The following is a 27174-nucleotide window of genomic DNA, read 5'->3' on the forward strand; positions in this document are numbered from 1 at the left end:
AAGAAACTGCCAGACATTTTGTAACACACAGAGAAAAGTGACTGATTAACTTTGCCAATATAGGTGGGATATAGTCCTTCAAATTTCCTGCTTCACTGAAGTCTGCCAGAGACTCTAGGCCTATAGGCTAAAGATAGATGCCCCAATGTTACAGAAGAACTTTGGGGGACTGTCCAGATGTCAGATGTCTCTGTCATTTGTAGAGTTTTGGAAGTTGCTTGCAATGTACTTCCTGTTTACTCAGGTAATATTATATACTTTGGGGGTCTTTAATAGAGTTGAAGACTATATAGTTATAATTACAGATTTTCTGAGTTATGATAAAAGGTAAATTAGATATGAGACTTTAGACTTACAAAGACAGGATGGATGATAGAATATTTTCTTTAATTTTGCCAAATACAAATATACTAGATATTGTAACTGTAATTCTTGCTTAATAACTGTTTTGTTATATGTAATTTTACTATGTTAAAATGAAAACCTTCCTTTTTGATTAGACAGAAAGGGGGAAATGTTGTGGGATAGTCTTTCTGTATGCTGTGAATATGTTGCTCTCATTGGTTGATAAAGCTGTTTTGGCTTATAGCCAGGCAGAATAAGGCTGGGTGATACAAGGAGATACAAGGAGAAGGGCGGGGTAGAGCAGCCCAGCTACCGAGGAAGCAAGACGTGTAGAAAATAAGGTACCAAGCCATGAACCTCGTGGCAAAGCATAGATAAGAAATATGGGTTAATTTAAGTGTAAGAGATAATAATAAGCCTGAGCTACCGGCTGAGCATTTATAAGTAATATTAAGTCTCTGAGTGGTTATTTAGGAACTGATGGATGGGTGGGAATGTCTGCTTACAGACAACTTTTGGTAGTCAGTTATGTCCTTTCACCTTCCTGAGGCAGGGTCTTTCTGATTGTTCCTGCTGCTCTGTGTATGCTCTGCTAGTTGGCCCATGAGCCTCTAGGCACTTCCTCTGTCTCTGCCTCCTATCTTGACACAGGACAACTGGAATTACAGAGGCAAGTCATGGCATCCAGATTTTTGTGGGTTCTGGGAATAGAATTCAGGTCACTCAGCTTGCTCAAAAAGTGCTTTTAACCTGTTAAGTCATTGCTGGCCCTTTTATTTTTTTTATTTAAAAAACATTTATTTATTGATTTGTATATGGGAGGGTGTGCAGCCTGCACCCATGTTGTATAGCAATATGAAATAGTCAATCCTAGAGAGAATGCTCATAAACTCAGGGAATTCTATTTTTAAATTTTATTCTCTTTATTTTTTTGTTTTTTTATTTTTTATTTATTTATTTATTTTTGGTTTTTTGAGACAGAGTTTCTCTGTGTAGCCCTGGCTGTCCTGGAGCTCAGTCTCTACACCAGGTTGGCCTTGAACCCAGAGATCCACCTGCCTCTGCATCCGAGTCCTGGGATTAAAGGCCATGCCCAGCAAGACAGGAAATTCTAAAGAAAAGTTGGTGAGGACTCACAGAGTAAACAACTTGTTAAGTCTCAGAAGTCCCTGAAACTGACCAGTGCACAAGGCCTCTTCATCTCCAGGGTTATGTGTCCTCAGGGCTGCTGAGGAGACCTCCAATCTGTTGAGCTTTATCATCCAGGCTGGAGTGGGCCGCCAGTGACCCAGCTGTAGCTGCCTAAGAGTCATTCACGCTTCTAAAAGTAATTTCAATAAACAAACTAGCTTACCAAGTCGAACTTTTGTGGTAAAGTGAGTAGATGTTTGCTGTGGGATGTTCTGTATGGCAAATGTGTTGCTGATTAGTCAATAAATAAAACACTGATTGGACTGATTATCACTCCCTTCCAACTGGAGAGGGAAGTCTTCATTTTGTAGAGTACAAAGCCTTTATAGGAAGGGGATGGCACTGTCTAACCAGGCAGATTAACCAAAGCAACCCTGAAGAGGCAGGAGGATCTCTGTGTCTTCGAGGCCAGCCTGGGCTACAGAGTGCGTTCCAGGAAGGTGCAAAGCTACAAAGAGAAACCCTGTCTCGAAAAAACAAAAAACAAAAAACAAAGCAAAAAAAACCACCAAAAAACACCCAAAGCAACTCTGATATTCAACAGGAATGCTGCAGCCAGATTACCCTCATACACAGAAACCTAGTTCATTGTGCATTGTGTTGGAGCCCACTAGGTTTCCTAGTGGCTGTACCCAGCAGGACTGCATAAGAGGTTGACTGGACCACGGGCCTGGGTACCAGGTAACTGTAACTAGCAAGGTGGAGGTCTTTTGCTCCACCCCTTGGTATTGTTATAAATAGACCTTTGGAATAAAGTTCTGGGCTGGTGGATAAGGATCCAGGCCCACTTGAGTCTATCCTGTGTTTTCTCTCTGTTTCTCTCCTCTCTATTTCTAACTAAGTCTCTTATCCTTCATTCCTCAAGAGTTCCTGGGGTAAATAAGTGTGGGGGCTGGTCCACCACAGCAGTGATCTATAGACAACTATTTGTGGCCAATCCCTGCTGGCCTTTGAAAGAAGTGGTTTAGAACTCACAGTTATGGTGGGCACTCGGGTGAAGAGGATACCTTTGTTCCTCCTTTATGTAAAGGGAGGGAAGTCAATACTAAGTAGGGCCTCTCGAAAGTTACACAGATGATATTTAGAACACAGCTTTGTTCTACAAGCCTGAATGTCAAGTCCAGAGGAAACACTCTTCAGACCAGATGAGATAACAGATTTTCCCAAGGAACTGCAGAGTGTTTTGTTTTGGGAAAAACCTCAATTAAACATGTTTTACTGTGTATGAAACGTATGAAAGGAAGTTCTCTCACACAAATGTATGGCCGCACACACAGGAAGTCTGGGAGGAGGTCCAGAGGGAGGAGCAGATGGCAAAGCTGGCAAAGTCCTCTGGCCTAGGTTCCAGCTGAGAGGTTCTGGGGCCTGACTGGAAAACGCACAGCAATGTCTCCTCACTAGCAGGCATCCTAATCACTGCTCACCTCAAGGGGAAGCAGGAGAGCCACAGAGAGAAACTCATTTTCCAGAGGAGAAATAAAACTAGCACAGGACTTACATTTGTTCAGTTGTCCTGGGCAGCTTGTCGCCGTCACCTGGAAAGGGAAATGTTTCCTTTGAAGTTAAATACAGCATCTGCACAGTGGGTCAGGGCGTTTCCCAGTATTTAAGTTAAACACAACATCTGCACAGACAACAGTGGGCCATGGTGGCATTTCCCAGTATTTAAGTTAAACACAACATCTGCACAGACAACAGTGGGCCATGGTGGCGTTTCCCAGTATTTAAGTTAAACACAACATCTGCACAGACAACAGTGGGCCATGGTGGCGTTGCCCAGTATTTAAGTTAAACACAACATCTGCACAGACAACAGTGGGCCATGGTGGCGTTTCCCAGTATTTAAGTTAAACACAACATCTGCACAGACAACAGTGGGCCATGGTGGCGTTGCCCAGTATTTTCTTGAACTTTTACTCCCTGACCATTTTTCAACTCATTCCACAGAATCTTAGGCTTTGGGATGTTTGGAATCTTAGAAAAAATTAACTCTGAGGTTCTGCTTCCCCTCCCCTGTATTTCCTAACCTACCCTAAGTAATTTTTCTTGCTAGTTTCCTGATTTCTGTATTAATGGCTTCTGATGTACTGACCTTTGGGAAGCAATGCTGGGAACCACACTCAATTCAAAAGTTTTCCCCATGCCTCTTTGGATACCTGAAGCTTCAGAGTACCCTAGCAAGCAAGGTCCTTGTGCTCAGCCAGCCTTCCTGAAGGACATGGCCGCAGGTCCTCAGCTATGGGGTGTCCTACCACGGCCAATTCTCCCTCTTCTCACAAAAGCAATTAGGCAGACTTCAGCCATGTTATCCAAAGTCGCCCACATCCCCTGCTATCTTCAACTAAGCCTCAGTAATCTTGGCCTTTCTTCTGACACTGAGCGCAGGGCACACATGGCTAGACCTCAAACTATAGGATGAACCAATGGTTTCTCTCCTAAAACGCATTCTGTGAGGAATGAGTGAGACGCATCAATTCTCAAGTTGCAATCAGGGAGGGGGTCAAGGCCCACAAGATGTATTTTGCATAAAATAGTAAATTGTGTGTTAACTTCTCCTTCATAGGAGGAACCATTAGGTATTTACGGGAACTTACCCAAGTAAGGAACATGAGTAGCGCCAAAAAAGTACGTCCTTGAACACGCCAGAGGTCCCTTTGGTGAGACACACTGAGCGACCTGAGTATCAGAGGGAAAGGAAGATGAATGTATTAGGAGCTGCTGAGTTGGCTCAGTGAGTAACCACACTCATCTCACAAGCCCAGCCATGTGACTTCCTTCCCCAGACCCATGCAGAGATGAAAAGAGAGAACAGACTACACAAGGTTGTCCTCTGGCCTCCACTCAGGTGCCAAGGCACATGCACGTCCCTGTCCCACTTCATGAACACACACACAATAATCCAACTTTTAAAAAGAAGCAAACTTGGCCGGGCAGTGTTGGCGCACACCTTTAATCCCAGCACTCGGGAGGCAGAGCCAGGCGGATCTCTGTGAGTTCGAGGCCAGCCTGGTCTACAGAGCAAGATCCAGGACAGGCTCCAAAACAACACAGAGAAACCCTGTCTTGACTCCCCTCCCCGCAACTCCCCCTCCCCCAAAAAGGAAACTTAGACATGTGATGCTGGAGAAACAAAAAACAAATAGTTAATGGAATAAAATTTATTTAACTGAAACTGATTTAATTTTTGAAGACAAAGACACCTAATTTGATTTAAACAACAGTATTATGTATTCATTTTAATTTTGATTTTATTTATATTTATTTATTTGTGCAAGAGGTGCATACAGGTATACTATAGTGAAATTCAGAAAACAATTTTTGAGGTTGGTTTTCTTCTTTTACCACATGAATTCAGGGGTGTCCTGGTTAGCTTTAACTGTCAGTCTGACACAGCCTAAAGTCACCTTGGCAGAGAGTCTAAATTGAGGGACTTGCACAGATTAGAATGGCCTGTGGGGCATGTCTGTGGGGGAACCACTAGTAGACAGAAGAGAGTCCATCCCACTGTGGTCTCAGGCTGTATAAGAAAGCTAGCTAAGCATGTGAGGAGATCAGCAAGCAGTGCTCTCCAGAGTCTCCACTTCAACTTCCGGCTTGAGTTCCTGTCCCAGCTTCACTTAATGATGTACTGTGATCTCAAAATATAAGTCAAATAAATCCTTTCCCTCTCTAAATTGCTTTGGTCAGTGTTTTTGTTTGTTTTTGAGACAGGGTTTCTCTGTGTAGCCCTGCCTGTCCTGGAACTTGCTCTATAGATCAGGCTGACCTTGACTGCCTGCCTCTGCCTCCCAAGTGCTGGGATTAAAGGCTTGGTCAGTGTTTTTTGTTTTTTAAATAAAGATTTACTTTTATTATTTACTAATTGTGCATGTGTATCTTATATATGTGGGAGTATGTATGCATGAGTGCAGTACCTTAGGAAGCCAGAAGCCAGAGGCCTAGGAACTCCTGGAACTACAATTACAGGCAGTGTCTTTATGTCTCCATGTGGGTGCTGGGAATCCAACTCAGGTCCTCTGGAAGAGCAGCCAGTGCTCTTAACCACTGAGCCATCTATTCAGCCCACTGCTCAGTGTTTTATCACAACAGAAAGGAAAATAGAATATAGGGATCGAACTTGGATCGCCAGGCTGGGCAGCAGTCGACTTGAGCTGCTAAGCCCTATCATTAACCCTCCGTGTTCACTGTTGTTTCCTCCACTTTGGCTACACTGTGAGGTTGCTGTTGGGTAGTCAGCCCAGGATATTAATGAATTTACACCTCATGAGGAAAAAGCAGGCAATATATTTGGGTCTGAGCTGTCATTATCATTCAACCCAGAGAATTCACATGGCCCACATGACACAGGGACATAAGGGGACAGATACAAATTCCCAACTTCCTTTGAACTTCATCTCTGCATGTTTGGGGCTGGAGAGATGGCTCAGTGGTTAAGAGCATTGGCTGCTATTTCAGAAGACAGGGGTTCAATTCTCAGCACCCATATAGACAGCTCACAACCATCTGTAACTCCAGTTGCAGGGGATCTGATGCCCTCATCTGGCCTGGCCTCTGTAGGCACCAGGTAGGGAAATGGTACACAGATACACATGCATGCAAAACATCCATACAAATGAAAAAAAAAAAAAAGAGAGAGAGAGAAATTTATATTCATCAAGTGTTCCTAAGGTATCAAACACAAAATACAAAAATGCTGTCTTTAAAAACAAAGATGGGCCGGGTGTGGTGGCGCACGCCTTTAATCCCAGCACTCGGGAGGCAGAGGCAGGCGGATCTCTGTGAGTTCGAGGCCAGCCTGGGCTACAGAGTAAGTTCCAGGACAGGCGCAAAGCTACACAAAGAAACCCTGTCTCGAAAAAACCAAAAAAAAATAAAAATAAAAACAAAGATGGGGCTGCAGAGATGGCCCAGTTACGGCATTTGTTCTTCCAGAAGAGACAGCTTTGGTTTCCAGAACATACACACAGTGGCTCACGAGCATCTCTGCAGGCACCAGTCATAGATGGTACACACGCAGGAAAAACATTCATATACACAAAATAAAATAGATCTAAAAGAACAAATTAAAAAAAAACAAAACTAAAGGAGGGCTAGGAAGATTATCTCAGCAGGTAAAGTGCCTGTTTGTAAGCCTGACAACTTACACTGTTAGATGCACTGGACCCACATGGTGGAAGTACAGAACCTATTCCCATGAATGTACACACATACTAAAATAAATAAATAAAAATGTAAACAAACAAGTAAAAATCATAAAGGAATGCTGGTGTGGTGGTCTGTGTCTATGATCTTGGGAGGGTTCAGGGTCATCTTCAGCCACATATTGAGTTCAAGGTCAGTCTAGGCTGCATGAGACCTTGTCTCAAATGACAAACCAAAAACAAACAAATAAATCAATGATAAAAGAATGGAAATTAGGACACTACAGAAAACAGCTAAGTGTTTACAAGTATTCCCTCTTTCCGTTTTAGTCTAAGGAAGCCACAGCAGACACCGACACTTTTCTTTACTCTCTTCATGGGCATGGATGCTCTGCTTGCAGGTGTGTCTGTGCACCACTTGTGCATTCAGTGCCCACGGAGGCCACCTGTGGGCATCGGATCCCCAAGAACCAGAGTTATAGACAGTTGGGAGCCACCTGCTAGAAACTGAACCTGGGTCCTCTGGAGAACAGCCAGTACTCTTAACTAAAAAGCCATCTCTCCAGCCCCACAAGGCATTTTTCTGCAATGACAACAGAATTTTGTTATTGAACATGAAACCGCTTTTGTTGTGAGTCTGCACATTTTATGTAACACTTGTTAATTTTTAAATCACCCACAGGTGGCACAGAAGCGGATTAGAGTTAGAATAGACCTGCTATTTGCTCATTGTTTTTTCTCTTTACATTTTAACTTTAGAGGCTTTTAAAAAAAGATTTATTTATTTATTATGTATACAGGGTTCTGCTTGCATGTATGCAGAGCTCATTATAGATGGTTATGAGCCACCATGTGGTTCCTGAGAACTGAACTCAGGACTTCTGGAAGAGCAGTCAGTGCTTTTAACCTCTGAGCCATCTCTCCAGGCCCCAAGCCTTTATTATTTTAATCACATTTATTTTCTGTGTTTGTGTGTGCAAGTGTGTGCATGTGTGTGTACACATGCCAGGACATTGTGTGGGGAATCAGTTCTCTCTTTCTATCCTATGGGTTCCAAGGATTGAACTCAGGTTGCCTAGCCTCCCATCCCACCCCTGGCATTGAGCCATCTCATCAGCCTGGAAAATGATCTATCTTCAAGGTCAAGAATGAGTTCCTTGGTATGTCTAGTCTAGCATCAAACACATTTCCATCTTGTTTGAAACAGGCTGCTGCATACACAGGCTAGTTTGCTAACCCTCAAGCTTCTGGAGTCTCCTGTTCCTGCCTCCCACCTTCTGACAGGGGCATGCTGGGAGCACACATAGTTGACCACCATGTCAGGCTTTTATGTAGGCTTTGGTGATCTAAACACTGAGCCATCTCTTTGGCCCCTGACACTTTTTTTTTTTTTTTTTTTTGAGACAGGATTTCTCAGTTCAGGCTGTTCTGGATGTCCTAGAATTTGCATTGTAGACCAGGCTGGCCTCGAACTCACAAAGATCTACCTGCTTCTGCCTCCCAAGTACTGGGATTAAAGGCATGTGCCGCCACCACCCAGTAGCTTCTTTTTAAAGAATGTAGCAAACAATACACCATCATGTAATACAGAACAATCAGAGGTTGGTTGGGTGGGCTCAGCAGATAAAAGCCTAATGACCCGAGTTCAAGCCCTGGAACCCATGTGACGACAGAAGGAAAGAACTGGCTCCATAAAATCTGTCCTCTGGCTTCCACACGCGTGTTGTGATACATGTGACCCTCTCCCCTCTGCAAATCACACACACACACACACACACACACACACACACACACACACACACACAAATAAACAGATGTTTTCAAATTCACACCCACTACTTATTAAGATATATTTTGTGAGTTATTAATTTCTTCTTTTCACTGTAAAAACAACTTCAAATTCAGGATTAAGTCAACATAACAACTGAAAAAGGTTCCTTTTGGCCAGGAGCTCTTCCTTGTTATTAGATAGTAAAGTTAATCAAGTAGCAGACAGTCTGGCCACTCACCATGTGCTTGGCAAAGCTCCCCGCAGGACCAGTGTTGCGCACCAGGTGGCCCTCAGAAGGGAAGTTAAAGCTGCCAGCGCTCAGGTTGTCTCGTGTCGAGTGGTTACCAAAGAGAACAAACGGCTGTCGGTGAGGGCTGGAGCAGCAAGCCACAGTGTAATCAGACAAGGTCCCTCCCACAAGAGGATCGCAGGCTTTCCTGAGTGCTGTGACCACAGGACGGACGGGCAAAGGCTTCTACTTAATGTCCCCGGCTGGCCTGGAAGGGGTGTCAGATGTCTCTGGCTCTTCCTAGTGGCCCTCAGGAGAGAACTACACTCCTGCTAAGTTTATGCCTTCCTACTAGACCTCCTGTTTGAGGGACCAGCTCCGAGAGTCAGCTATCAAACAACGGCAGCGCCCCCGATTTTCTATAAGGTAAAACTGTAACAGAAACACAGCTTATAAGGAGTCATAGTGGTTGGACTACTCAGCTCCAATAGACAACAGAGCAGCTACCAGCTCCTGAGTACCTTTTAGGAGTGCAGGAAGAGGAGGAGGAGAAGGTTGCTATGATGATACCCTATCACACCACCTCCCCATGTGCCTACTGCCAGTCCCCTCGTCTTCCCTCACCTCTGACGAGACTCCCACTTCCTCCTCATTCTGAAGGTGTTCTAGCCAATCCCTTCAGACAGTTTAGTCAGGGAGCTTTCCCAAGAGCACCAAGGGAATTTCCCATGTAGCATTTAGAAAAGCAAATGCATATGACTCCTTTTTCTTCTGGAACTTAATTCAAGCTAAGTTACACTTTAAACAGAAATGGTTTGGTTTGTCTGTGAGACGGGACTGGACTTAGGGGAAGACTGAGGATCTATCTGTCTCCTCTACCCACCAGAGAAAACTGCTGACATGACAAAGGTGCAGAAGGAAATGCCCAGAAACCCGCACCACCCCAGCCTTCGCAAGGTGCCGGGTGCTGAGCTTAATTCATCTTACCCCCCTCAAAATAATGCTGCTTACCCACAGATCCAGGGAGGCAACCTAGCAGGGGGGACCCTAGGATGACTGTGGCTTATAATAAGTTTTGGTTTTACTCAATCACTGAGCAAGCCTCAGTGAAACAGTTCACTATTAGGATAAGAATTTGTACTGTATCAAGCTGATAATAGAAAAATAAATAAATAAAAATGAAAAAAATTTAAATTAAATAAAGAAAGAAAGAAAGAAAGAAAAAAGTAAAAAAAAAAAAATGCTGCTCCCTGCCTGCAGCTGAATACTGTTTCATTTTGCTTTCCTGAGCTAGGGATGGAATAAAAATTCCTTTCTTTTAGATTGAAGATTACATTTTTAAAAGCCATTTTAATGAATGATTACAGAAAAATAAAGCAAATACAAAAGCACAAAGCACCAAGACAAATGAATCACAATTAAGAATTTCTTACGCTGTAACTAGAGTCAGCTCACACTCTGAACTTAGATACCCCCCATATTCAGCACCCCCGTTTTCAACTCTGTATCATCTGCACTTCCTTTCCAGGAAACGTACCTGTTTTCAGTAATGTGGCTGGAGATCATTCCATGACTGAAGTAGCTTCTGAACGGCTAAAAAAGAAGCCAACATCTGATGTAAGACAACAGCTTTGAAAACACCAAAACTTCCCACATATGTGTACATGTGCATTCACATGCCAGGAGAATGAGTAGTATGTAACAGAAAGACAAATGTGTACAGAGTATAAGAACACAGAAAGATAATGTGGTAGATAAAATCATTATTTGGGATATAGCAATAAAACAAAACATAGTGAAGAAAATAGAAAAAGACTGCAAAAGGCAAAGAAAACAAGCAAAACCATTCAAATACATAGTGTTTAATTACAGAAAGGAACCCTGACCAATCAGCATCTACAGTTAAACCACTAATCTTACCTAGCCTCTTCTCTTCTGTTAAAGTCCCTGTGTTTCAAAAACTTTAAACACAAATATAACAGCTAATTTAAATCAGTAATCAGGGATTAAAGAACATAGAAGTATAATGATAAACTTTTCCTAGGAAACAAAAGAACTAATTTTTTTTTTTTTTTTTTTTTTGGTTTTTCAAGACAGGGTTTCTCTGTGTAGTTTTGGTGCCTGTCCTGGATCTCACTCTGTAGACCAGGTTGGCCTCAAACTCAGAGATCCACTTGGCTCTGCCTCCTGAGTGCTGGGATTAAAGGCATGCACCACCACCACCCCCGCTTAAATTATAATTTCAAAAAAAGAGAGAGAGAGAAATCTTACATGTTGCCAGAGGAGAAAAGACCTATATCCACAGGAACAAAGATTGAGACAAAAAACCTAATCATCAGAAACAATGTGAATGAGCAGGTAATGGAGCAACATCATTCACACACTGAAAGGGGAAAAAAAATATTAACCTAGAATCTATACATGGCAAAAAATAACTTTCAGAAATGAAGTTGAAGCTGGGAGTGGTGGTACTTATCTATGGTGGTGTGAATAAGAATGGCGTCCATAGACTCATATATTTGAATACTTGGTCCCCAGTTAGTATAAGTACTTAGGAAGAATTAGGAGGTGTGTCACTGGGGTGGGCTTGGAGGTTTCAAAACCCCACACCATTCCCAGTGTCTCTCTGCCTCTTGCCTGTGGATCAGATGCGAGTTCGCGCTGCTGCTGCTGCTGCTGCTGCTGCTGCTGCTGCTGCGCTCTGCCTGCTACCATGCTCCCACCTGTGGTGGTCATGGACCCACCCTCTAGAACTGTTAAGCCCCAAAAACTTTCTTCTGTAAGTTGCCTTGGTCAAGGTGTTTTCTCATGGCAATAGTATGATAACTAAGACATTATCTAGTATCCTAGCACTTGCAAGGTTGAAGCAGCAAGCCAGTGAGTTCAAGGCCAGCCTTGACTATATAGTGAGATCCTATCTCCAAACAAAAAACAATGGGGAAAAATTCTGTTTCCCTATTCTGTTCCCCTTTAGCTATTGAAGTTGAAAGGATTCATCATCATAAGACTTAATTACAGAAAAAGTTAAAGGACACTCTTAGAGGAAGACAGAAAATTGGATCCACACAGAGGAATGCAGAGCACCAGAGAAAAGTGAAAACAAATAGGTAAGATTTTTTTCCCAATTATTAAGGTCTTCAAGAAAAATAGCAGCAGTGTATAACATTATAGTGAGTATGTATGAGTGAGTGAGTGTGTATGAGTGAGTGTGTGTGAGTGTGTGTGTGTGTGTGTGTGTGTGTGTGTGTGTGTAATATCAGATCAACTCCTGATGTTCAGGCAGGGGGGCTTGTTCTGGGCTACTGTGGTTCACTGAAGAATGGAGCAGTGACAGTTTAAGCCCAAGCTAGGCTCAAAAGCAAGCTCAAGACAGCTCTTCTGATTTCTTTCTGTTGAACAGTGTTTGTGACTGTTCCCTGGTTTTCCAAATAGACAGTTCACTTTAGTCATGAGCTGTGCCTTAACTTGAACCAGGTAGTTACTCACTACCAATGCAGGCTTGGAAAGATAGCATGGCACTCATGATTACCAAGAGGCTTAGCTGGTATTCAGAGGTACAGAATTACTAACTAGCACTCAACATAACTACTGGTCGGGGACACCATCACACTGAAAGGTGAATATCCTTCTAATAGAGAAGCTGTCACAAGAAAAAAAAATATTTGGGGGCGTAGGGGATTGAAACCAGGGCCTTGAACATACTGTGCAAATAATCTACCTCTGAACTACACTCCCAGCTCCAAAACTTTTTTTTAACAGGCAAGGGAGGGTATTTCTTTTATGACATATCATTTATAGAGATGATAACCAAAACAAACCTCTACAGTGGTATATCCTGAAAAAAATTTAATAAGCCAGGCATGGTGGTTCATGCCTTTTACCCTAGAACTTGGGAGGGAAGAGGTGGGTGGATATTTGTTAAATTGCAGGACAGCCAGGGCCACATAGTGAGACCCTGTCTCAATAATAAAACAACCACAACAACAACAATAATAAATTAACCAATTTTTCTTTTACTTTATGATTTTCACTTACATACCTCACCCGCCTGAGATTCTGAAAGTTCCAGCAGGAAAGGGATTTCTGTGTCAAAATTAGCAAAGAAGCTTGTCCACTGATGCTCAAACACCACCAAGTCCTATTTAAAAAGAAACAAACAAACAAAAAAACCCCAGAGTGTCATATAAGAAGTCCATTAGGGAACAGGAATCATGAACTTATCTGAAATACCAGGCTGTTCTATGTGGTTATTTATTATCATTGAAAAGAAAATGTCCAGGAAGAGACTATCTATGCAGACAAAGTGGGTCAGCAGTAGTTATCTGGGGATTGAGGATAGACATTGACTGCACATGGACACAGATAACTTTCTGGGTTGATAAAAATGTTCTCTATTTTAATTTTTTATTGTTTTAGACAGTGGTTTACTGGCTGGCCTGGAGCTCTCTATGTAGACCAAATTGGCCTGCCTCTTCCTCCCAAGTGCTGGGATTAAAGATGCCTAGCCTTCACTAGAATTCCTTGCTTACTGCGATCTATCTTTCTATTCATCCACCTAAGCTATGTCTGTACACATGTATAAGATGCACATACATATATTTATAAAATTCTCAATAATCACAATGTGGAATTTTGGGGGAGGATTGGAATTTGTTTTGAGATAGCATCTTAGTATGTAGCCCAGGCTGACCTCAAGCTCATTATCCTCCTGCCTCAGCCTCTTGTGTACTGGTATTAGAGGCATATGCCAACATTCCTCACTAGATATTTTGGTTAATGACATACCAAATATATGATAGCATATACTATATAAGGGGCTTTATCATTTAGGTTTATGTTATCATACTCTATAATGCTTACACAATGACAAAACTGCCTAAAAATACATTTTTCCATATCCACATTCTTTTTATATTTCTTAAAGACTTATTTATTTTTATTTTTGTGAATGAATGTTTTGCTTCCATGTATGTATATGCATCATGTGTGTGCCTGGTGCCCACAGAGGTCAGAAGAGGTCCTCAGCTCCCCTCGAACTGGAGTTACAGATGGTTGTGAGCCAAGCGGGTGCTGGGTACCTACCTGGGCCCTCTGTAAGAAGAGTAAGCCTTAAACACTTAGCCATCTGTCCAGCCTTCAAATCCTATGTATTGCATACATTCACACCCACACAACGAAGGAAGCTCTGCCTAAAGAGGCCTAGAATTGGACCACACCAGTCACAGTGAGCATCCCTAACATTCAGTGTGCTGCTGAAATACGGTTTCCCATTCAAAGTAGCCAGCAGTTGGAGAAAAGATCAATTCTATATCTAGGTCAGGAATTTGCAAAATACAGACATGGAACATCGTACAGTAACTGACGAGGAAATGCCAAGGGTATGGCTACAGAGTTAAAAGGACGTGTGAGCCACTACCCAAAGACAAAACAACATGGGCGCCACCCAAGGCCAGTCCTGGATCACCTCATCTACAGACTTCCTAGCTGTTTCTTCTCATGCTCTTACATTAAAATGAATTTCCTACTAAATTCAAATATTTTAAGGGTAAGACGGACCTTTAACTAGCTCTCGAACTGTACTGTACCATTTTAGTATAATTCGCTTATAAAATATGACCTGCGGTGGTGGCGCACGCCTTTAATCCCAGCACTCGGGAGGCAGAGCCAGGCGGATCTCTGTGAGTTCGAGGCCAACCTGGACTACCAAGTGAGTCCCAGGAAAGGCGCAAAGCTACACAGAGAAACTCTGTCTCGAAAAACCAAAAAAAAAAAAAAACAAAAAAAAAAACAAAAAACAAAAAAAAACAAAAATCTAAAATGCAAAAGAATTCACCTAGAAAACGATATGCTTCTGCTATTTCCTATATCTTTTTCAATTGTTTATTTTAGATTTCCAATATGTCTGTGGTCTACTTTAACTGGAGAAAATGTTTTTAGAGAAAATTATTCCCCTTATCAAGATACATTTACACTGAAGTGAGGCAATAACTTCGATAATTATTAATTTCTTTTGTTTTTTTCGAGATAGGATCTTGGATTACCTTAAATCATTGATCCTCCTGCCCCAGCCTCCTACATGCTAGGATTAGAGGTATGTACCACTATGCACAGCTGTTAATTTCCTTGTGTCAATTATTTCACTTATTCTGTTTTGTTTTTGGAGACAGGGTCCCAGCTGTGTGGTCCCAGCTATGTGGTCCCAGTGTGATCTCAATTACGTGGTCCCAGCTAACTGGAATCTCACTATCTAGACCAGGCTGGACTTGAATTTCCAAAGACCATCCTGCCCTTCTCTCCAAGTGTGGGATTACAGGTATGTGTCTGTCACATACCCAGCTCCATTGCCTATATATATTTTAATTTTATGTGTATGAGGGGTTTTATCTACATGTAATTAAATGCACTGGCCGCCTGCCTTGTACCTGCAGAGGCCAGAAGAAGGTGTCATATCCCCTGGAACTAGAGCTACTGACAGTTTCGAGCTGTCATGTAGATGATGGGAGTTGATTTGAACCCACGTCCTCTTTAAGGATATCAAGTGCTCTTAACAACTGAACCATCCCCCCATTGCCCATATTTTGAAAATTGTACTTTTTTTGTACTTTTTCCTCCCCCCTCCTTCTGTCTCTCTCTCTCCCCCTTTTTCCCCCCTCGCTGCCCCCCCCCCTTAGAGACAGGGTTTTTCTTTGTAGCCTTGGCTGTCCTAGAACTTGTTCTGTAGACAAGGCTGGCCTTGAACTCACAGAGATCTGTCTGCCTCTGCCTCCCAAGTGCTGGGATTAAACACATGTGCAAACATGCCCAGCTTGCTTTACTGTTCTTTTAGGGTTTTTTTTTTTTCTTTTGTTGTTTTTAGTTTTTGCAATGAAGAAATCCAAACCAGCCCAAATCTTACTTTTTATCTGTTTATGGCTGCCAAAGCATTTACTGCTTTTTGGTTTGTGTTTGACAAGGAGGGGAGGGGCTATGTCTCAGTACTGAACATTCTGGGGAAAGGATCTCTAGGACATGAGATTGTCTGGAACTCACTCTGAGACCAGCTGGCCTCAAACTCAGAGATCCACCTGTCCCTGCCTCCCAAGTGCCAATATTACAGGCTGTCATGCTGGCTATCTTTTTCAATACATAGGCGAAAAGGACAAAGATAGATTCTAATTTTCTTTGCATACCCTCCAAGTAGATCAGTCTTAGGTAATCTTTTCTTTTGTTTTTATTTACTGATCATTAAAAAAAAAAAGTAAACACAATCTACTCTACCCTATTCTAAATGGTTAGTACAAATTATAAGTGACAGATCTCAGAGGATTCTGGCAAACTATGAGCATTTATTTATTTATTTTATAGGTTAGAAGACAACTTTGTGGGATTGGTTATCTCCTTCTCTGTGGATTTCAAGGACCAAACACAGGTCATCAGGCTTGGCAACAAGTGCTCCTACAGGCTGAGTCATCTCATTGGCCCCATAAAAAGATTTTGTTTGTTTATTTCTTTTGAGACAGGATCTCACTGTGTAGTCCTAATTAGTCTGGAACTCTATGTAGCCAGGGCTAGCCTTGAACTCACAGAGCTCCACCATCCTGTGCTTCCAGAGTACTGGGATTAAAGGCACGTGCTACCACACCGAGATGAACAATTAATGACTGAAGAGCTGGCAAATTCCAGTCTAGGGTGGGACACACTTCTGTAAACAAGACAGCTGTAGAACACTGACACACCCAGTTTAAGCACTGTCTCGAATAGCTTTTGTGCTACAATGACATTGCTGAGCTGTTGCAAGGACCTAGGCAGGATGTTAAAGTATTACTATCTAGCAAACAGGACAAGTTTGCCACTTCTGGTCCAAACCTTCATCTCTTTAAGCAATTTGTCATCTTAGTTTTTCATGCTACGAAAGACAACTTTTACATTGTTTTATTAAAGCCCAGCACATCCACCCCCTCCCCCTGAAAAAAAAAAAAACAAAACAACTTCATGTGAAACTAGCTGTCTCACCGGGCAGGAGGCCTAGGCTTTCCTCAGAGTGGAAGAGGAAGCCTCATTCTCCCTGGTTTTCTACCTTGCAGGAGTCCAGCACAATCTAGGAAGAGGTGCTCTGCTCTTCGATAAAGCAAACTAAGATATACCTTGCATTTCCCCAAATTAAATACCTTCGGTGGGTATTGGACATGGCTAGGATAATGAACATAGTTATGTTAAATACGTTTTGGCTCCTTACTTCTGAAAGCATATTCTCCAGAGACATAGGGTCCATCTTGCTGTAGACATTCCACAGACTCAAACTTATATCCTGTAACTGCAACAAAGGGAAAAACATTGAAACAATTAAGTCAAATCACTAGACAGCCAATTACTTGTGATTTTCTGATATTCAAAAATTACTATCTTGGTATAAATGGTGTTACTAGAATAATAAACCAAAATCGTATTAATTATATTATTGATGATATTGTGTTATTTATAAATTATTAATTTTGTTAACTGTATTTATTATTAAAACAAGGCTTTATTAACTCCATTAGAATAAACCAAAATTTTATTAATATGTTAGACCCTATACAAATTAGTAAATGTTTTCTCATTCAAAGAAATTATTTTCAGAATCTTCAGTATATCATCTGATTACATTCAATGACGGTACATACACATTTATACATATATACACATGCTATGTTTTTTATTTATCACTTTAATTAAAATAATACAAGCTTGTGATTTAAAATCAAACAGTACAAAAGGCTTATAATAAAAATCTGAGTCCTCTACTTGAACCTTCTGGAAAGCCCATGAGTCTCACTCGAAAACAGCTACTTAGAGTTTGTTGTTGTTGCTGTTATTTATGTCTATATATTGACATATGTTCCTTTCACTATCAATTTACAAGTTAAATATTAACATACGCAAAGATGCAGGTCTTCTCTATTATCCCACCCCACACCACTTCTCTATACCACCTTCCTGGTTACATCATTAGCTGTTTATAGCATCACACAAATATTATCACACAAATTACCATACAAATACTAGGTAAAGTACATTTCTACCCTCATCAGGTGTACTAACTGCTCCATTTTCATCACTAGTATAATCTTTGCTTGCTTGCTTTTTTTTGAGATAGAGTCTCACTCTGGGTGAGCTCTGGCTGGCCTAGGGCTTGCTTTGTAGCCTGCCTGGCCTTGGCTTCATAGTTCTACTTGTCTCTACCAACTGAGCACTGAGATTAGCAATTCAATCCTAAAGTGTGTTTTTTTTTCTGTTTGTTTGTTTTTGTTTTTGTTTTGTTTTGTTTTTTCGAGACAGGGTTTCTCTGTGTAGCTTTGTACCTGTCCTGGAACTCACTCTGTAGCCCAGGCTGACCTCGAACTCACAGAGCTCCGCCTTCCTCTGCCTCCGGAGTGCTGGAATTAAAGGCGTGTGCCACCACTGCCCGGCTTTCAATCCTAAAGATGAACAGTCCCTCCCAGTCTGCTTACTCCAGGACTTCCCCGACGTGCCACTACTGTTATCTCCTTGCTTGTGCAGATACTCCTGCGCAGTACAATGCATGCAGCATCCCTAGCCTCTGTGCAGCACCTTCCTTTTGCACTTCTCTCAAAGCCAAATGTTTGGGGGCAGGAGAAGACAAAAATCACCTCTGAGATCCAAGTAATCCATAGCGTTTTCCTCACCTACTGACTTCAGGATGTGAAGAGAATAGACTCTTCAAGAGCATGCTGATCTATGTTAGCATCCTAGATGCTCTGCTCTTTGGTACTCTGATGAATTCTGACTCGTTTTATTTTGTTTTTCAAGATAAAGTCTCTCTATGTAGCCGACGCTAAGGAGAACTTGCTGCTATAGTTTGAATATGAAATATGTTGAACTTATGTCAGTAGGTAATGGTGATGTTTCAGAGGTGGTGGAAACTTCAGGAGGTAAGGTCTATGAGGAAGGAAATACGGTCACTAGGGACATGCTTTTGAAGGTACACCTGGCTTCTAGTCCCTTCCTCATCTCTGCTTCTGTGTACATGAGCTGATCAGCCACTGCCACATGGTCCCATTGCCATGATGTTCTCCTTCACCATGGGCCAAGGATTCTGAATTGAAATTTATGGAAACTCAGGCCCAATAAGTCTTCCTCCTTTGATAGTTTCTGTCAATCAGATATTTTGTTACAGTGATGAAATGTCTAACTACCACATCTGCAAGCCTCCTGCCTCAGACTCCCAACTCTTGGGATTACAGACATATACCACCATGTACAATTTGCTAAATCTTTTCCTTGTGGTTTTGTTTTGTTTTTTGAGATAGGGTCTCATGTAGTCCATACTAGCTTGGAACTCTACACAGTCAAGGATGGATGACCCTGAATTTCTGATCCTCCAACTTCCACCATCTCCTGAGTGCAACCACACCCAGTTCCATGCTTTGTGCATGCTAAGCAAGCACTCTACTAACTTAATTACACCCCAGCCTTGGATCCTTTTCTTTAGTATTATTTGATCTTTCAATTGAAGATTTTATGTTTGTTCATATATAAGTAAACAAATGTTCCTTGTTTACTCTCATTTTTATTTAGTATTTGCTGATCGTATCTTTTCTTCAGGGAGCTGGTCACTGTAAATTTAACATTGCCAGGCCACAGTTTCAGCTCCTTACCAGTAAGAAGGAAACTAGAGCCAAGGAAGTTCAATCAAAAGAACCTTTTTCCTGGCGCTTCAAGGAAGGAAAAGTTCTCTATAACCATGACTCAGTTTAGCTCAACCTAAAAGCCAAGAAAAAGCTATGGTGGGCCTGGCTTCCTTCCTCAGGCTGGCACTTACCATACCAGGGATACAGGTTCTCTGAACTGATGACTTTCTTTTGGGTATGGCCATGCACTAAGTTAAGCTGTAAGTAGCTGAAACTCTCCCCTCAAAGAGGCATACGCCAGTCATCAGGCCATCAGAGCTGAGAAAGGACACTGGGAGATAGGAACTACAGAACAAACTGCTCTATACATTAAGTAACTGAGAAAGGCAAGACAAGAAAAAAAACAACTAAGACTGTGGGACAGAGGGAGGTGTGTGTGGGGGTAATGAGATGGAGGCAAAAGAGGAACACCTGGAAAAATAAAAGTGAGCAGTTACATGTTAGGTGTGGTGGCACATGCCTGTAACTGGGAGGCTGAAACAGGAGGATCCTGAATGAGGGCAGCCTAGGTTACACAGTGAGACCCTGTCTCAACCCTGTCTCAACACACACACACACACACACACACACACACACACACACACACACACACACACATTCATGCTCACTTTTTCCCCCTATGAGACAGGATCTTGCTATGTAATCCAAGCAGGCATGGAACTAATGATCTTCCTGCCTTGGCTTCCTGATGGTTGGATTACAGACATGCACCATGTTTGGCTAAGACAGGGATATTAAGATTTATAGTCTTATATGATAATCACTATTTCCTCCACATGACCCATCCCACCCCTGAAGGTACAATTCAAAATACAGATCTACATTAACCCTTCCAAGGTTTTTTTTTTGGGGGGGGTGTCTTCCCTTGTAAATATGACTTCACAGTATGAAGTATCTAAGGCAAGAGCCATAAAGCCTGTCTCACTTGGACTGTATCAATGGTGTGGCACTTCTTAATGTCACACAGACACAGCCCAGGTTAGGAGTACAGGCTCTAAGCCTGATCATCTAGACCTGGCCCCAGCCCTGTCCCTCACTTGCTAGCTCCGTGTCTTTGGGTAAATTGGTTTAATCCCTCTGTTAGAGAAACATAAAACAGTACCTACCCCAGAGGGTCACTGTACAAATTAAGTCACTTTATATGATATACCTGAAATATAGAAGGCACTCTAAATAGTTCAGACAATTAAATAAAAACAAACATAACCAGCTGAGCAGTGGTGGCACACGCCTTTGATCCCAGCACTCGGTAGGCAGAGACAGGCGGATCTCTTGAGTTTAAGGCCAGCTTGATCTACAAAGTCAGTTCCAGGACAGCTAGGGCTACTCAGAGCCCCCTCTCCCCCACAAAAAGATAAAACAAACATAACCATTATTGTAAAATGGTTTCCTTTCTGTCTATTGTGGCCAAATTCCCTTCAAGTTCCTTTTGAATTTGTGGACATTTCAAGAGCAACTCCCAAAGCCTTATTTTCACATTGTAACTATAGTAATTCTAACTTGACAGAAGGTGAAGTCCACAGATAACCTTAGAGAGGGTGGTGTCCTTCTAGGTAAGTCCCCAAACACTTCCTTAGGTTGTTATTTCTTTCACTTGCTTCTAAAGGTACTATTCACAAGATGTCCCCGTTTCTAACATGACAATGCTTCCCCTCCCTGGTTTTCTATTGGTTCAGGTCACATCAGTTGGGGTCCCCTGGAGCCAAATAGATGCCTTCAGTCACCAGGCCACATTCCCTAACCTGTACTCTGGATGAGTCAATTTCCAGACTCACTTTCACCCATTAATCTATCTCCAAGATGCAAGAAATACAGAAATAAAAAACTTTGTGCACAGGCAATCTTTTTCAAAGCCAGGCATGATGACACTTGTAATCCCAGCAATTGGGAGGCAGAGGCAGGTAGATTTCTTATGAGTTCCAGGCCAGACATAGTAAGATCTTGGCTTTTGTTTTTTTAATGCATGCTCACTTTATGATAAAAATCAAACATACTAGTTTTCATACATACCTCGTATTTCATGGTAAAAAATCCATCACCTCCAATGCCTTCAAGTGCAAAGGCCTGTACAATTGGCCACTTCTCCACCACAAACATATCAAATATCTGTAAGTGACCTAGGGAAATCACACACACCAACACATATCAAACTCCATCCTGGACAACAGTTTGAACCCATTTTCATGCTGTTAGGCAGGCATCATTTCTTACAAATATACTAGGACTTCCTCTAGCAAAGTAAGTATGAACAGATAAGAGGGTTAGATATTGAAACTACAAATATAATGTGAAATTCAAGGAAAATTAAAATCACAAGCAAGTAACATAAATTCAGACTTCTCTATAACACATGTTCACACTTTGGTTTTCTTAAAAAAAAAAAAAAAAAGTAAACTAGGCAGTGGTGGTACATGTCTTTAATCCTAGTGCTTGGGAGGCAGAGGAAGGTGGATCTCTGTGAGTTCAAGGCCAGCCTGGTCTATAGCATGAGCTCCAGACCAGCTGGAGCTACACAGAGAAACCCTGTCTAGAACCCACCCCCTCCAAAAAACAAAATAAATAAATAAACAGTACTCTATTGCAACTGATTTGCACCATTTAGTGTGTATATTTATTAACAGACCTAAGTTCTTCTCTCTGAAGAAACAGCCAATTAGATTCCTCAAGAGGAAACTACTAAATTAAATCAAAAAGGTTTTTTTGACAGGTATAATGGAACTTGCCTTTAATCAGAGAACCTGGGAGACAGAGGCAGGTGGATCTCTGGAGTTTGAAGCCAGCCTGGTCTACATAACTAGTCCTAGGCAAGGGGTGGCTACACAGTGAGACCATGTATCAAAACAAAACAAAACAAAAATGAGTGTCCTTTTTATTACAACAGTTTCAATGTTCAGTGTTTTTTTCTTCCTACAATACTAGCACTAATAAACTTATTGACTTCCCCCCTGTATTCCATGTCCTGTAAACATTTTTGTTTGCTTGTTTGAGAGAGGGTCTCTATGTAGCCTTAGCTGGCCTGGAACCCACTATCTGGACCATATTCGCTTCATACTTATGGACAGCCACCTACTTCTGACTCCTAAATGCTTAGATTAAAGGTGTGTGCTAACACACCTGGCACAAAGATTTATTTTATTTTTTTTAATTATTTAATTATTTAATTATTTAATTATTTATTTATTTATTTGGTTTTTCGAGACAGGGTTTCTCTGTGTAGCTTTGGAGCCTGTCCTGGAACTCACTCTGTAGCCCAGGATGGCCTCGAACTCACAGAGATCCACCTGCCTCTGCCTCCTAAGTGCTGGGATTAAAGGTGTGCGCCACCACCGCCCGGCGATTTATTTTATTTTCATTATGTGTATGCATATGTGTGGGTACCTATGGAGTCAGATACCCTGGAACTGGAGTTCCAAGTAGCTGTGAGCTGCCTGACATGGCTGCTGAGAACCAAACTCAGGTCCTCTGAAAGACCAGGACATCCCTTAGCCATCTTTCTAGCCTCATAAGCAAACTTTTAAAATTGCTATTCAAATTACAATTTCCTATTATGAAGATGCATCATATCTATACTCTAAGTAATAAATGATACAGACTAGATGTTAATTGTGCTAATTCCCTAATCAGTTCTCCTTGACCACAGGTAGCTTGGTATATTACTGTGGTAACTTCATGGTTATGAACAGGAGTTTGTAAAGGAGTGTCCCTACATTTCATTCTGGTTGATTCTTTGCCTTAGTGAAAATGGGTTAAGCAGTTTTCTAGCCAAATATCTACCATGAAAAAGGTAGGAGCATTCAACCCACATACCACCCAAGAAAGTTTCTTAAATGGCTTGGTCAGATACTCACCTTGAGAGCTGTAAGGAATACCAATTCTACTGCAGTCTCGAACCATGTCCACAAAGCTGGAAATCTTAAATTCTTCTGCTGCTTCCTCATCTTCATACTAAAAAGGGAAATTAAAAGGAAGATGAGCTTTGATGAGCTACATCATTCAAAGTTCCACATTATTGCTGTATGTTCTCAGGGGCTATCTTAAATGGCAACTAGGGAAGACAGGTTTCTATCCTATTTGGTCAAAGGTAGTCTCCATTTCTTCGTCTCATAAACAAAAATCAACTCAAAATGGATTGATTGAGACCTAAATGGAAGAGATAAACTTGTTCCTCCAAGTGTCTCCAATAATCACATGGAAAGGAAAGTTCTTTTTTTTTTGGTTTTTCAGTACTAAAGGACATTTCAGTACTAAAATTAAGGAAAGTGCTTAATTACCAAAGATGTGGGGGTTTGTTTGTTTTCGTTCTTTTTTTCTCCCCCTCCCCTTTGGTTTTTTAGAAACAGGGTTTCTCTGTATAGCTTTGGAGTCTGTCCTGGAACTCACTCTGTAGTCCAGTCTGGTCTTGAACTCACAGAGATCTGCCTGCCTCTGCCTCCTGCATGCTGGGATTAAAGGCGTGCACCACCACTGCTTGGCCGAAAGTTCTTAATCAATGCTGGGTGGAAACTGCCATAACATTATAGGCAGAAAAATCCCAATTTTCTTTCTAGTCATATTCTTCAAAAGGACCCAAAGGGAAACAGAAATAGACCCCAAGAAACCCAGACATAAATGTCACAAAGCTTAAGAAATTCCTAAGCTTTGCAGGCATGTGTAGTCTTTTGACACTGTTTTTTTGTTTTGTTTTGTTTTGTTGTTTTTCCGGAGCTGAGGACCGAACCCAGAGCTCTACTACTGAGCTAAATCCCCAACCCCGTCTTTTGACACTGTTATCCAACCTTGTCATCTATAAAGTTTAGACTCACTCAGAAATTGCATAATCAAGTTACATTGAATATAATCTGCTGGGCTGGTAGAGCACGCCTTTAATCCCAGCACTTGGGAGGCAGGGGCCAGCACATCTCTGAGTTCCAGGCCAGTCACGGCTACACAGTGAGACTCTGTCTCAAACAAAACAAATAAATAAATAAAATAAAGTAAGATCCTGTAACTATTTAAATAAGCCACAACTCTGGCTGAGTGACATCTGCAGCTACTCTTGCTTGCTGCAGCCCTCAGGCTGGAAGTTGGAAAAGCCTGCACGGGGCAGTCCCAGGATGGCCACAAAGTCCAGTGTGAAAGCTTCTGTCTCTGCCAGGTAAACAACTAAAAGCCTCATGGCGTACAGCTTTCTACTTGATATTCACTTCTGTGTGAGCACACTCGGCCCCTGGACCTGTAATGTTTGGAGCTTCTGTCTCCTGACTGAAGTACTTCGCCCGTCTTTCCTCCTCACCTCATTTTCCGTCATGCAGTGGAAATGTAGGTTTCTCCAATGTGCTACATAAGGCAAAAGGTATCGATAGTTGACAGGGTTACAGTACAGATGGACACTATCTGATTTAATCAATATAATCACATCTGCAGGGGAAAAAAAGCAAAACACAAAATTGTCAAAGGCTTTCCCTCAGACAGTGTCTGCCCAGAAAATAGTACCTCTACTAAAGCCAGGATTGTAGTACAGCAATTCAGGGTTGCATGGCCAGGCCCTGGGTTCATTTCTAGTATAACAAACAAACGAATAAAACCCCCAAGCCAAAACATATAGCTATTTCAGAAACAATGTAACAAAAGACTAAATGTGTAATTATTTAACCAAGCACTGTCAGGTGTGGACAGTACAGGTTTTCTAGTGCCACTACAGTGCTCTTCCTGTGACGGCCTCCTAGATATGACAGAGTAAGCCCAAAATAGGCAAAAGATCAGGCTTCGTTTCCTGAAACAGTGTACTTTCTACAAAGCTCAACAGAGTCAGAGCTGTGGTGCCCATCTTGGCTACGTTACCTATTTTACTGATTAACTGAGGACAGAGTGGTTGCATTACTGAAGGTTGGTTGAGTCTAGAGCTATACACATGCCAGGCAAGCACTCTGATACACTTAAATTGCCTCAGTTAGCCTTGAACTCAATTCTTAGCCCAGGGAGGCCTTGAACAATACTCCTGCCTCAGCTTCCCAAGAAGTAGTGATTTCAGGACTGTGCCACCAGGCCTGGCTTCTTTTTCAGATTATATAGCCCTGGCTAATTTACTGTGTAGACCAGGCTGGTCTTGAATTTACAGCATTCCTCCTGCCTCCTAAATGCTGAGATTACAGATATGCATCACCACACCTGGCTTCACAATATGCTTCAATGAGGAGATAAGTATCAAATGGAAATAACATGGCCACTGAGTCAAGAAACAGCACCAACCAGGACCAATGGCAGGGACTCCACACTGAAACAGTGTCTAAATCCCTGGCCAGAGGCTCCTTTGGCTCCAGGCAATTGTGAGCCTGGACACAGCCTGTCAGTCTTAGGAAAGGTCACTGTGTATAGCAGTGAACTCTACACAGGAAAGGCTGCGGGGAAGGAAATACAGGCAAGTGACAGAGCTTCTGGAAGCAAACCAACAGATTACAGACATACAACTGCCATCAACATCGGTAGATCAAATACAGAAAGAAATCCCAAGGGGCAAAGAAACCCAGGCAGATTCAAGAGCCATGAGAGAGGGTAATGGAATGGGGCAGAAATACTAAAGTGGCCTGGGCAAGGGAAATGAAAGCAGCCATAATTCCACAAGAAAAACAGGCTTCATTCAATGGCTCCTCCGACGGCAGTGCCACCAGACAGACCTCTCTCTAACAAGACCAAGCTAGGAACTGCTGGAAGTGAGAAAAGTGCAAAGAGATGAAACAACCCTCCCTCTCTCTCTTGTGTCTCAGTCCTGGGTTCCCTCACATCCCACAGCCCCCAGAGCCCTGTCCTAAATCAACTGTAGACTACCTGCTAAGGGAGCAATTTTAGGACTCTTGAAAAAGTGGGGGCATCCACTATACACTACACATACTATACATCGAAGTGTAACCTTACAGATTCAGGATCAAAAACAAATGTATCCTAACAACTGCTAAATCTAATTACAAACTTCATACTCTTAACAGACTGATAGTCAACAGAGTAAACAGTCAGATAAAAGAAGAAAATATGGCCAGGTGTGGTGGCTTTAATCATTTAATCCAAGCAATGGGGAGGCAGAGGTAGGAGGATCTCTGTGAGTTCAAGGCCAGCATGGTCTACATACACAGTGAGTTCCAGGAAGGCAAGACTCTATCTCAAAAGGAGGAGGAGGAGGGAAAGGAGGAGGAGGAGGAAGTGGAGGAGGAGGAGGAGGAGGAGGAGGAGGAGGGGGAGGAATGAAGCTGGGAAGCTAGGCATTATGGCACATGCTTATGATCCCAGCACAAGTTCAATGATGCCACCCTGATTTAAATAGAGTGGCTGATATAAAAAAAACCAAAACCAAAACCAAAGGGCAGCAGCAGCAGAATGAGAAGAAGCAGGAGGACAAGGAAGAGGAGGAAAGGACAGAGGGTGATAGGGTTGTCTAGATATGGTGGCATAAACTTTTAATCACAGAATTCTGTGAGTTCAAGGCCAGCATAGTCTACATAGCTTGTTCCAGGATGGTCAGAGCTACATAAAGAGAACCTGTCAAATAATAATAATAATAAATGTAGAATTATGTAAAATGTTTTTAAAAATGTCTTTTTTCTCAAAGTTAAAGGTAGGAGCACGCTAGTTGTGGTGGCCCGTGCCTTTAATTCTAGCACTTAGGAAACAGACAGGAAGATCTCTGAGTTTGATGTCAGTGTGGACTATACATAGTGAAGCTCTGCTTCAAAAATTAAAAAAAAAAAAAAAATAGAAGCATAGATCCGCTGATTTTAGCTTTCCAACATTGTGGATTTAAAATGGCTTTATTAAGCTAGGCAGTGGTGGCACACAGCTTTAATCCCAGCACTCAGG

The 27174-nt window shown here is 42.0% G+C and overlaps 1 protein-coding gene across 4 annotated transcripts in view; it reads right to left on the reverse strand.

The window, feature by feature from the left end:
• The window catches only part of Dnaaf9 (dynein axonemal assembly factor 9), a 137401-nt gene that overhangs the window by 88684 nt on the left and 21543 nt on the right, over positions 1-27174 (reverse strand). For all 4 annotated transcript variants that reach the window (XM_059261443.1, XM_059261441.1, XM_059261440.1 and 1 more), the window contains exons 4-12: positions 24620-24744; positions 23196-23292; positions 21358-21464; positions 16893-16970; positions 12717-12815; positions 10215-10270; positions 8687-8822; positions 4131-4212; positions 3035-3071 (exon numbers count right to left, since the gene is read on the reverse strand). In XM_059261443.1, the coding sequence (XP_059117426.1) occupies positions 3035-3071; positions 4131-4212; positions 8687-8822; positions 10215-10270; positions 12717-12815; positions 16893-16970; positions 21358-21464; positions 23196-23292; positions 24620-24634 (707 nt within the window). In that variant the 5' untranslated portion in view covers positions 24635-24744. The remainder of the gene's footprint in view (positions 1-3034; positions 3072-4130; positions 4213-8686; positions 8823-10214; positions 10271-12716; positions 12816-16892; positions 16971-21357; positions 21465-23195; positions 23293-24619; positions 24745-27174) is intronic.

Source organism: Peromyscus eremicus, chromosome 4 (assembly GCF_949786415.1).
Source record: "Peromyscus eremicus chromosome 4, PerEre_H2_v1, whole genome shotgun sequence".
NCBI lineage: Eukaryota > Metazoa > Chordata > Mammalia > Rodentia > Cricetidae > Peromyscus > Peromyscus eremicus.